This window comes from Lissotriton helveticus, chromosome 8, assembly GCF_964261635.1.
Source record: "Lissotriton helveticus chromosome 8, aLisHel1.1, whole genome shotgun sequence".
NCBI classification, from domain to species: Eukaryota; Metazoa; Chordata; class Amphibia; order Caudata; family Salamandridae; genus Lissotriton; species Lissotriton helveticus.
The window spans coordinates 1,523,547,686-1,523,560,241 of record NC_136069.1 but is presented as its reverse complement, the minus strand read 5'-3'; the positions used below and the strand labels follow the sequence as shown (position 1 = coordinate 1,523,560,241).

Sequence of the window (12,556 nt, the reverse complement as noted above, 5' to 3'; positions counted from 1 at the left end):
CACAAGCAGAGAGTTGGTCCGGAAGGACGGTTGAAAAGCCTTCAGCGCCAAGTGAACAGCCCTGAGTTCCAGGAAATTGATGTGGTACGTGGACTCCGAAGGGGACCACGTCCCTTGAATCTGCAGGTCTCCGGAGTGCGCTCCCCATCCCAGGAGAGAAGCATCCGTCACGATAGTCTGTGTGGGAATGTCCTTGTGGAAGGGAACCCCTCTGAGGAGATTTTCCGCTGAACACCACCACTTCAGAGACTGAAGAGCAGGTAGAGACAGTCGTATCCTGTCGTCCCAAGATCCTCTCCTCTGGTCCCACTGATCTTCCAAGCACTCCTGCAGCGGTCTCATGTGCAGCCGCGCATGTGGCGTCAGGAAGATACAAGAGGCCATCGATCCCAGTAGAGAAGACACCGTCCTCACTGTCGTGGATGGAGTGGACATGAGAGCCTGAGCTTTCCGAAGGAGTGATAAACGTCGCTCTTCCGAAGGAGACACGCTTGCCGACAGCGTATCGATGGAGGCTCCCAAGTACTGGATGCACTGGACCGGAGTCGGGACAGACTTGGACATGTTGATGTGCAACCCCAGCTTGTTCAAGAGAACGCACGTCTTCTGGAAGTGCGCTTGAGCTTCCGAGAAGGAGGAGGCTTTGATCAACCAATCGTCCAGGTACGGGTAGACAAACACCTTGTTCTTCCTCAGGTGTGCCGCTACCACTGCCATGCACTTCGAGAATGTCCTGGGTGCAGACTTCAGCCCAAACGGAAGTACTGTGTACTGATAGTGATTGGTGCCGACTTGAAATCGCAGGAACTTCCTGTGTTTGTGTGCAATGGGCACATGGAAGTACGCATCCTGTAGGTCTATGGCACAAAGCCAGTCTCCCCGTTGCAGCCGAGGATAAATCTGATGCAACGACAGCATGCGAAACTTTTCTCTGCGAATCCATTTGTTTGCCTGTCGCAAGTCCAGAATGGGCCTGAACTCGTTCTTGTCCTTCTTGCGGACCAGAAAGAACCGAGAGTACAGACCCTTTCCTCTTTGAGACAGAGGTACATCCTCTATCGCCCTTTTCCTTAACAGGATGTCGGCCTCCGCCTGAAGCTCGCGCAGTTGAGACTGCGAGCCGATCGGAGGAATCGATGGAGGAGGGCTGGTGAAACGAAGACTGTATCCATTGCAAACAATATTCAGCACCCACTTGACCTGAGTAATTTTTCTCCACTCTGCCAGAAAAAATGTAATGCTTCCCCCCACCGGAGCGGGTAACGGACGAAGGGGAAGTAACTGCTCAGGGTCGAGACCCAGCCGGGCCCTTGTTCGCGGTAGAGGACTGTTGTGCACCTCTACCCCTCTGACGGTTTTGGAAGGGTCTTCTGTACTGCTGCTGTTGTTGCTGCTGCTGATGTTGTCCAGAAGACTGTCCCCTTCCTCGACCCTGCGACCCGAACCGTCGTTGGAACTGGCGGTAGGGTTTCTTTTCTTTGGGCTTCTCCAAGCCCACCGCCGTCAAGGTTTTCGCCTCGGCCTTCATCCTGGCCATCTCGTCATCTGCGTGTTTTCCCGAAAAGGGTAACTCCGGAAAACGGCAGATTCGCCACTCGTTGTTGAGCCTCAGGTTTAAGCGACGTCAACCGAAGCCAAGCATGGCGCCTCTGATTGATACCGTGGCAGTATCCATGCGCGGCCAGCAAGGAGATATCCGCCGCGGCGCTGATGGCCTGGTTAGAAACCAGCATCCCTTCCTGGACGATCTCCATGAAATCCTCTCTCCGGTCGCGCGGAACGAGGTCCGCAAACCGTTCCATGGAGTCACACAGTGCACGGTCGTATCGTCCCAACAACGCCGAGTCACTGGAGGCCTTCATCGTTGTGGAGGACGTCCCACACGCCTTTCGTCCAGCAGAGTCAATCCAGCGGCTCTCCTTATCGGGAGGCACGGTGGAGGCAGGAGAGGTGGCATGGAGCTTCCGAGCCGCCGTCACAATCACCGAATCCGGTGCCGGGTCCTTTCGCAAGAAAGCCGGGTCCGACTCTGGAGCCCTGTATTTCTTGAGGAGCCTGGAAGGCGCAGCTTTCACCACCGCCGGCGTAAGGAAGAGTTGTTCCGCCGGCTCAAGTAGTCCTGGCACCAAAGGCAGTAGGGGGCGAGACAGGTGTTTCTTATGCAATGTCTCAAAGATCACTGAAGTTGAGGGCGTAGGGGCCGTAACCTCGATCCCCAACTTCGCCGCCCCGCGCAGGAGAACCTCCTGGAACGTGCCAATGTCATCAATCGGGGACACCCTCGTCTCCGGTGAATCTGACAACGTAGGTGAGTAGGAACGGGTCCCAGAGGCAGAACGAGACCTGGACCTATGCCTCCTATGGCGATGCCTGGATCTCGAGGAGGATCCGCGTCCACTCCTCGACCTGTCCCTTCTCCCTGAGCGTGACCTCGATCTCTTTGGTCTGGGACGCTCCGCCGGCCTCCCCGGGTCGGAAGTCTTGGGCTTAGGAGGAACCTTCGACTTAGGAGTCTTCTTCGGGGGTGTCGGGAATTTGGGCATCGACACCGATCTCGGTAGAACCGGGGGAGGAGGAACAGTCGGAACCGGGGCCTGAGGAGCCGGTAGAGGAGGCAACGGAGGAGGTGTCAAAGACCTCGGAGGTGGACCCTTAGGCAAAGGGGGCAAAGAAGGTGGTGCAGTCTGTTTCTTCGGGGTATACACCTCGGAGTATGCCGTTCCCGGCGAGCCACCATCCTGTCCTGACTGTGGGGAGCCCCCCACAGTTCTGGGCCTGTCTTTACGACCTCCTGACGTCGACGATCGGTGCTCAGACGTCGATCGTGGTTCCTTTGACGGCGAGCGGCCCTTCGGCGTCGACCGTTTCACACTCCTCGGCGTCGACCGGCTTCTCCGCCTCGACGTCGACCCCGACCAGATGGACGACGACGGGCGATGAAGCCTCGGCGGCGACCTCGACCGCCTCGACGATGACCTCTTCGATCGCCTCGACGTCGATGTCTTCGATCGCCTCGACGTCGACCTCTTCGATCGCCTCGACGTCGACCTCTTCGATCGCCTCGACGTCGAATTCTTCGGCGCCGGAGACCTCCTCCGTCTCGACGGCGACCTCGATGACGAGGATCCCCTCGACGACGACGATGTCCGTGTCTTCGACGGCGAACGACGGTGTCGCCTCGACGGCGAGCGCCGACGCCGGTCCCTCCGATGCCGTCCACTCGACGCCGACAGCAACGACGAGGAGATCGACACCGGGTTCGACGGCGGCCTGTAAACGTCCCTCGACGTCGACGGGCGACGTTTTCTCGACCCAGAGCCCTGGGGAGACCGGGAACTGGCCGTGGACCTTCCTCTCGACGTCGTGGTCCTAGCAACTGAACCAGACGGAGACCTTGGACGTTTGCTGGACTTCCTGCCCCTGGGGAGCCCCCCAGAGGCCTCAGCATGGGCAGCCGAAGCCCCTCCAGACCCGCCTTCAGTCTTCTTTCTTCAAGCCCCTGAAGTCTGATTTTTCTCCTGTCCTTCATGGTCCTGCCAGAGAAGCCTCTACAGATCACACACTCCTCTGGGATGTGGGAAGAGGGAAGGCAGAGGATACACACCTCATGGGGGTCTGACTTGGCCTTCTTCCTGGAGCACTCTGGGCATTTATCAAATAATGCAGGCATTATGGACAGCCAAAGAGAGCAGAAACCCAAGAAGAAAGTCACCAAAGTACTTTAAAAGTACACAAAATCGAAATTAGTGAAAAAACACCAACAAAACCCTTGAAAAGGGAGAGCTCAATGCTCCAGGGTCCTGCTTGCAGGAGCCGGAAAAAAGAACTGAAAGTAAGTTGGACCTGCTATGCATTCTGGGATACTGGGAGAAGGTTCTGGAAGATTCTCTTAAAGGCACAGTATCCTGTTTTGAGCCACATAATGGCAGCCTATGGGGCTTGTCTGTCCAGGTTCTTCTCTCTATCATTCCTGAGGGAGTTTTGCTATTGAAGCAATGGAAATCTGTACAGGCTTTTGCTGTTTTGTGGATTTTATGGTGGAATTTCTAGTTGAAGTACTGGACAGTGTAGCCTTTTTAGGCTGCATTATCTGTCTTTAAAATGTTCTCTTAAGTGTCTATGCATTTCTGCATTTTTTGACACTAAGATTATTTTTGATTGCTCCGGGGTCCACGCACATGGGCGGGACTATTCACTAGATTATGACTATACACAGAGATCCCCTACTACAGAAGCCCCATTTATGAAACCCAGACAGTGCTGCTACTGGGCGCAAATATGTGCCATGCCATAGCGGAGTTGTCTGTGTTAAGCGGCCCTGCCAGCTCATATTTCTGACTGTGTATCGTCAGAGTTGGATTACTGTCTTATTTGCATGGGGTAGGAAGTCTAAATTTACGTGGCTGTATAGGAGCCTCTGAAGGGGGATACCCTCCATTGCTATGTACTCAAGTGCAAAAGCTGGGTTCATAGGTGAGTTGTACCCCCATTCATTTATAATTTAAAGGTGAGATGCCAAATAATAAGCGTAAACATCCGCTGCTGCGATGCCCCCGCAATATGTTGATTGTGTGCAAGTCTGTAGCGCCACGCGAATGGTGCCTCCGTTCCATAAGAACTTATTTAGGATTGCATTGACTTGGGCGAACCACGTATGGGGGATATTACACGGGAAATGTTGTAGCAGATAAGAGTATTCGAGGTAGGGAATACTCTATCTATTAAAAATTGCTGCCCACCCATATAATAATAACAGTAGATGGGACCAGACTGCGGTCTCGTCGGGTAAACTAGGGAGGAGTGGGTTAATGTTGTATGTCCACGAAGTTGTGGGACAGGGTGAGATGAAAACTCTTAGATATTTAAACCCTCCTGTCACGTGGAACAACTGCACAGGCCATGTTCCGCGTCCCTGGTCACCGCATATAGAGCAGAGTACAGATTTGGAAGGATTTATACCAAGTCCTGAGGTCTCTCAAATACCTGGAGAATCTGAAGGATTCTGGGTTCCAAAAACCACGGGTCCGTCATAAAAAAACAGCACATCATCTGCAAAAAAAGTATTGTTTTTTAAGTTTAATGTGTCTAAATTAAATGTATTAATTGAAGGTGTTAGTATTGTTAGTGTAATTGTTATTTTGTTTAAATAAAGGCTATAGTTTTCGTAGCTTATGTTTAAATGTAATTACTTATAATGTAGCAGAGGTGGGAGTGAACCAGCTGGCCTTCTTAGAGTGTTGCTTGCCTGGTCTTTTCTTGTCAGAGCTGTTGAAGATCTATCGGTGGAGATTGTGTGCTGCAGTGCTGGCGTATGTTGGCATTGGCGGAGTGGATGTGCTGAGGGAGTTGACGAGAAGTTCTTCCGTGGACTTGATCCAGTTGTGACGGGAGGGGGCGAGGATGATGGTGGGGTATGGAGGGCGTGGGAAGGCGAGATGCACGCAGTGATGATCGGTCCAGGAGAGTTCGGTGGTGCAGCTGTAGCTGATGTTCCCACTGGCAGAGAAGACTGGGTCACGCGCGTGTCCGGCTGTGTGGGTTGGTGCAGTGACTAGCTTCTTGAGTCCGATGTTGTCGAGGTTCTCCAGAATGGAGGCGGTGTTCTGGTCACTGGGGTTGTCCATGTGGAAGTTGAGGTCTCTGAGTAGGATGTAGTCAGTGGATGCAAGCGCCTGGTGTGTGATGAGATCTACAATGGCATCGGTGAAGGGGAGTTGGTTGAGTTGGGGGGGCCTGTAGACGGGGTGCAGAGGAGGGTGGTGTTGGTTTGGATCTGGAAGTGGAGGTGTTCCATGGTCATCATCGGGCCATTGGAGTGCGTGGTCAGTTACAGTGTGCTTTTGTGGACGATGGCGATAATTATTAAAAAACTTTTTAACATCATAAAATTGTTACTTTGATATATATTTAAAAAAGACAGTGGGCCTAATTAGAAAGTCTGTCGGAAAGCCTCCGACCACTGTTCGGAGGCTTTCCGACCAACATTGTAGGTTTAAAGTCCAACCGCCATATTATAATGACGGCGTCGGAGTTTAAAGCAGCCGAGGAATCTGACGTGGTTCCGATGGGCTCAAGGAGCTTATTGGTAAGTCAGAAAGGCCTCATAATCCCTTAAAATGGCGTTTCCACCGTCGAGATTATGATAGCACTTTCAGACAGCAGTTCCATGTCAGCCTTTCGGACATGGAAATGCTGTTGGAAAGTGTCTTTGGGGGCCCCTAGCAGGGCCCCCTTACCCCCTAGGCCCTCTGCCCCTCTGCATACTGGCCTGGGGGGCACCTATGGTGACCCCTCAACATCCCTGCACTGTGTGGCAGGCATCATAAGTTGTCTGCCACACGGTGCAGGAATGTTTAACAATGTCCATTTTTCAATGGGAGCTTGTGCTGTGGGCGGTTTGGCCCGCCGCACAAGCTCCCATTGATAAATGGAAGTTTGTTGCATCTTAATTGCGGGGTCGGAACCACCGACCTGAAGTCGGTTGGTTCCCAATCCGCTGCGATGGCAACTCCGACCGGCATCATAATTAGGGCCAATATTTTTATCTGTTTTTAGACAATATTTACTTCCACAATATTGTTGACTCAATATTTTTGTCATTTACATTTTAGGTATATAAACACGATATTGTGGTAAACAATATGTTTGACACAATATTACATCAGTGATCCTACTTAAAAGATCGCTAAGAATAATGTCTGCATTTTCACTGTCTTCTGATGATAGAAGCTTGCCCCAACTGCTTGTACAGGTAGGGTAGAGCCACTGTATAATTGAGTAAATCAAACAGCATTGACTCTTTAAAGCATTTTTGAGCTATGGAGTCCGTGCATTCATAGGGCAAAAGGAGCCCAGGCTAAATATTGCTTCTTTCTTTGAAAAGTCTTTTTTTAAAGCCTTTTCGGAATTGTGTTTCGTTATCTATCTTAGCAGAGGATTTATTCAGACAAAATTATTTTCTGAGTAATTAAATATTTAATCAGAAAAATGAAGAGTCCAATAAAATGTCCATAGGTCCTTATCTTCATGATTAGGAATGTCAAACCTTTTCTGGAGATCAAGTGAATTGTACTGAATGTGTTTACCTCTAAGACTGCAAGCACAGTATCCAGCTGATCTTCTCTCAGTGTGATGTTGTTGGAAATTTTCCTCAGGGTATGTATAGACTGCAGTCGCACCTCTTCAATCTCATCGTTGAACATGTCTACCAGGAAATCCAGGCACTTCTCCGCAAAAGATGAGGAAGACTGGGCAAGCATGCACAGGGCCTCGACTGCAGCAATGCGCACTTCTAAAGAAAGATATAGAATAGAAAAAAATCTAATATATAGTTACAAATAAAGTGAAATACAAATGATTTTTTAAGCCTTCTTCCTAGGGAACCAAACAAAAGTTAAGATAGAGCAACAATGAGATATAGTTACTGCTTCAAAATAATCATATCTATGCATTGCTTTATCATTTCTTTCATGTCATATCAACAAAAAATCCTCTGTATTACTCTTTGTAGTCTTTTCTTAGGTCCCTTTAACTACTGTCAGGTTTCTCTATTTCCCACATCCATTTAGCGTAAGTCGACAGATATACTCAACAAAATATCAGGGTTGTCATGAATTTGAATTTACTAATCTATACACTGTGGATAATTAGCTACTTATGCTATATATATTGATATCGCATATCAGTGTTATAAGCTGCAATATTGAAGGCTGCCTTAATGAGGTTATTACAACAGTTTGCAGATGTACATGTATTGATTGCATTTGGTACCTAGTGTCCAATGTTTGGGGCTTAAATTGAAAAACCGCAAAGTTGGTCTTTAAAGTTCATCTCCTTTGTGATATGAGCAGTGATTAATACAGCATCTATTGAGGGCTCACCAAGCAGCACCACAATTTATGTTCCACCCTTTCTTGCAGCTTCCTATCTGAATGTATGGCGATCGTAAAAGCACTTCTTATTAGCTCGAGTTGTGTCTGTAATTGGGTAAAAAAGGACCTCCAAGTCAATAAGTCACTCTCCTTCTTTTGATATAGGAACCCTGAGATCTCGTACATTGAGAGCTGCGTCTAGCTTTCCAATGTATCCTGTCACCCTTCGGTTTCATCAATAAACGTGTCACACATTCTAGGCAACAGGGGTGTGGAAATCCGATCACCCATTGGCCAGGACATTTTGTTAGTGGTCAAGGACAACACGCTTTCATGTTTATTTTGTGCAATTGACAGGTATTTTAGTGTATTGCAACACTTGTATAGAGCTTGCTACCACTATGTGGGACATTACCTTTTAGAAAGTTATCTTTAACCTGTCTGAAGCAGTTGGACAATAATTTGCATTAGGTCTCCAACACCTGCAAAGCTGTGCTTGACCTCAATTTGGTGTGAATTAAGGTGGGTGGGAAAACTGCTACCTGAGCAAAGATAATAGTCTAGGAGTAGGGATGTGTGTTTTTGCCCCTGACAAGAACACGAGATGGGGTTCGCCCAGTAACTTAATTTACTTCAAAGGAGTCTGCTCTGTCATGAGCAAATGTGACACTCAAGAAGCCCCAAATGTCCCCAGTCCCCCGTCAGAGTGGTCCCAAAGGCAGTGGTAGGGAAGCTACCCTCAAACGTTTTTGGGTGACCGCAGTTGAGGGAACTGCTCATTACCCTTGCCACACCTCTGGCTGGGCACAAAGGCTCTGCACAAGGACAGAAGGGTTTCTCTATCCTGGATTTTAGGGTTGAGGGGCACTATGGGTTTGTTTTCTGGTGAACCCTACAAAGCTATATCACCCAGCCTTCCTCACAACACTTTCTAGACCTACAGAAGAACAGACGAGGACTGGACCTTCTGTCTGTGACCAGTGAGGAGCTCTGTATGACTGAACCTGCTCCCTGTTGTACCCAGGGCAAAGAAGAGGACTCCAAGAATCAGTTGGTGAATCCCTGTGTGGCTATAGGGCCACAAAGCTGCAAGAGGCCTTTGCCCTACAATTCTCTGCTGACCAGTGGCAAATGGAACATGCACTAGACGCTGGTGGTGACCTCCACCGCCCCCCCCTGAGAGTCTCTAGGTGGCCCTCCTCAGGTCCCCAGAGGCTTAGAAGTGTACTCCTGTGGTTACTTGGGTACCATGAAAAAGGCTGGAAAATGTTGCTCCTAAACCAAGAGGTACCCAACCGGCAGTTTCACTGCGTGGGATAGAATTTCTAGTTCGTCCCCCTGAAAGATGCTCAAGCATCTATAAAAACAAGACAAAGTCCCTTTCTGTTTGAGACTTAAACACTTTTTTTAAGCAAAAACCTCAAATGCTCTATAGCCATAGCGGGGCCAACCTGTGGCAGGTATCCAACCTGGCAGTTCGGTGACCGTAGCTAAAATATCAGATCTGGCCAGGGGGAGGCTATTTGTTCTTCAAAAATATGACCCAAGTCCCTTTTCTTTTTAGAACTCCAGACTTTCACTTGACTAAATTATTGTTGTAATTGACCAGGGTTCCATTATGGTCGGCCTCAAATGACGCCTAGGTCTCAGCTTACTGGGTCTATAGACTAGTTCTTCATGTTTTTTGGAGCCAATTTCAATTAAATCTTTAAACATTAATATCCCAGGTTTTTTAAGAAAACACTGCACAGTTAAAGGTAAACAGGGTAGGGGCTAGTACAAAGCCTTGAGGTACTCCTTGGGAGCATGCTACAGGGTTTCATAAAGCATGTTCCACTTGCAAGTGGTTATCTAGATATGACTTGAACCACTTCATGACCTTTCCAACAAAGCCCATGTAGTCTTTTAGAGCACAGCAGTATATCATGGTTGACAGTATCAAGTGCAGCAGGTAAGTCGAGTAGAAGGAATACTTTTTTTCTGGACAACACAAGGATCTGAAATACCATATCTGCTACTGTTAGAACTGTTTTCTATGGAAACAGTAATGGTTAAAAGAGTGCATATTTAGAATGAACATCAAAGGTAAACACCTAAGAATCAGTGGAGGAAGAAGGTAAATGTGATTACATTAAAGCTGAGGTCTTACCATACATCTCATCCTCTAGGCCATGCACAAACGCCCCACAAGCTCCTGACTCTATAAGGTTCACTGCACCAGTGTCTATTTCTTCTTTGGGGGCATCATCTCCCCACTTTCTTCCAGTTGAGAATTCGCCAGAGTGATACAGCTCTTTTGCTCGCTCATGAGCAGTGCGTTTCCTCTGTGTAAAAAAAAATAATTAACTTACTCTCAATTTCTGTATTTTTCCAATCTCTAAACTCTGTTTCTAGTGCTTACTTTGTGTACCATGCAGTAATAGTTTTTTCAATAAGCCTTTGCATTGAAAGAAATAAAACAGAAAAAGTGTTAACTATTGTCTAGAAAACCTCTCGCAGATTGATGCAAAACAGCCTGCAGAGAGAGCACTGTACATAATAAATCTCTGAATAAGCTTCAAAGGTATGGCATGTTACTGAGTACCAGACATATACAAAGTGTTCATCTTTATAAGTACGAGTTTGAAAAACAATGTTGAAATTGAAATTCTTTATATTACCCTCAGATCCGACATCAGCTTCTTGTCCAGTGTCTGTTCTAGGAAGTGTGAACTAACCTGCAACATGGATCCCTGTAACCAATCCAAAATAAACCAGCATGAAAAATGCATGACATGCTAAATAATCGTAAAGTTAACAAAATCTTCAAACACAAAAGAGAGCTTTAAAGATTATTTGCTTTTAAAAAAATATGGAGGGTTATGAATGAATATGATAAATATTTGATCCATGCTAGTCAAGAGTAGCAAGCAAAATCTCCATAAACGAACTAGCTAAACACATTGTCAATTCCCCAAAAATATGAAAAATATTTTTGATTATGTTCGGATTCCGCATGAGGTGTTGTATGATCTTTTCCTAAATTTCACAATTAACAATAAAATATTTCTCAAATTGATTAATCTGCATATGAAATATTTTCCCCCAATATGCGTTGCCAACCTGAATGAGATTCAGAATGCAAGATTTAAATCATAATTAATTCTAGTGTAATACACAGAGACTCAGATTTTAGTTGGTAAACTAACTGGTCTATAAAGAAATATTTCTGAAATATTAATGTACAGGGACTGAAGGGGGTGGAACACCGAGTTGGCATGCCGTATGATTATTTCCACACTAGAAATGGTTAGACGTCTGCTCGTGACAAGGGCAGGAGAAGAATTATTTCCCGGTTGGGCGAATAAAGGAGTGTATAAAAATGAGTTTGCAATAGCTCCTCAGATTTTTTCATGGGCCAATATAACTCAAATACACAAGTTATGGCATAAGGTGTAAGCTCTTCCTAGGGTCTCTTGATGTTGAAACAGATATTTCTTGTTACCCAACTAAGTGGTATTCATTTTATTGACCTCAGATGGATGAAAACTTGAGTTGACCTGCCAGCTTGCAAACCTGTGACCATGTCTATTTTCGCTTTTAAAAATGGAATTCACAAAAGTATGCCCACGGTACAGTTTTCAGGAATACTTCTGTAAACATTTGCAAGTTCCTGAAAGTCTAAAATCTGTATCAATTCAAGGACATGTATCTGTGGGTGAACTTTTATGTCTTACTTTAACAATTGGGCCCCCTGACTTATTTTCATGTTGCTCATTACAGTTTTACATTGTAGTGTAGTTCCTATATTCCCAATAGACTCTGCGCATTGGAATAATATAAACGGCTGTTTAGACATAGGACTGAGGTCATCTAGGTCTCTACTGATTATATTAGACTTAATTGGGTTTGACAGCTAGCTCAGAGGTCACTAGAAACTTTCTCGAGTAAACAAGGAGGTGTTAACTTCCCTGAATAGACAAGAAGGGATTAGCTTCTGACAACCGTATAAACATGACAACTTTGCTTCCTCAGAATAAAGAGTATATCTCTAGAGTCGTGTGAAAACAATAGACAACTATTTCACTCAGTCAATCGTGCATGCTTAATTTCACCAGGAGTGCAGAGAAATAGAGAGACTGGCGTTTTCAATAAAAGTTGTTATTTATTGAGCAGTCTTCTTTCTCATGCAAGAGAAATGAATTGCCACAATTGCAATACTTGTCATAAAGTAAAGTGCGTACAGTAAAAGGAGTATTATGAAATAATACTGTAAAAGCATTGATATGGTTTCTTAGCCATATGATACTTTAAAACGGATAAAATATATACATACATAAAAACATTGACTAACGTACTCAACTGGTGCTTCTAATATACGCCTACCCCGGTGTACCTGACCTAAGCCTAATACGTGGGAAGGAGTAAGTAAGTTGCAGTTTAAGTTAAGTTGTTTTTTTTGCCCAGAATCTGAATCAAGAAATCTCTTACGGTTTTAGTCAGCTCCGTACCTTGGTTATAGAATGAAGGAGGTCTTGTATCTCTCTCTCAGAACTGGATCTCCCAGCAACCCGCAAGGGTGACTGGAAACACCGGAGCTGGATTTCTCGGCAAGAGAAAAGACAGCGTCTCTCTCTGTGCGTCAATGGGAGGGTCGGCTTTCTTCAGCTCTCGCATCAGCTGGGCTTCGGGCAAGTAGATAGCCG

The 12,556-nt window shown here is 46.5% G+C and overlaps 1 protein-coding gene across 1 annotated transcript in view; it reads right to left on the bottom strand.

Moving 5' to 3' along the window:
* The window catches only part of INTS4 (integrator complex subunit 4), a 297,022-nt gene that overhangs the window by 133,535 nt on the left and 150,931 nt on the right, over positions 1-12,556 (bottom strand). Inside the window, exons 9-11 of the mRNA XM_078658501.1 lie at positions 10,532-10,603; positions 10,021-10,195; positions 7,086-7,291 (exon numbers count right to left, since the gene is read on the bottom strand). Of these exons, the coding sequence (XP_078514627.1) occupies positions 7,086-7,291; positions 10,021-10,195; positions 10,532-10,603 (453 nt within the window). The remainder of the gene's footprint in view (positions 1-7,085; positions 7,292-10,020; positions 10,196-10,531; positions 10,604-12,556) is intronic.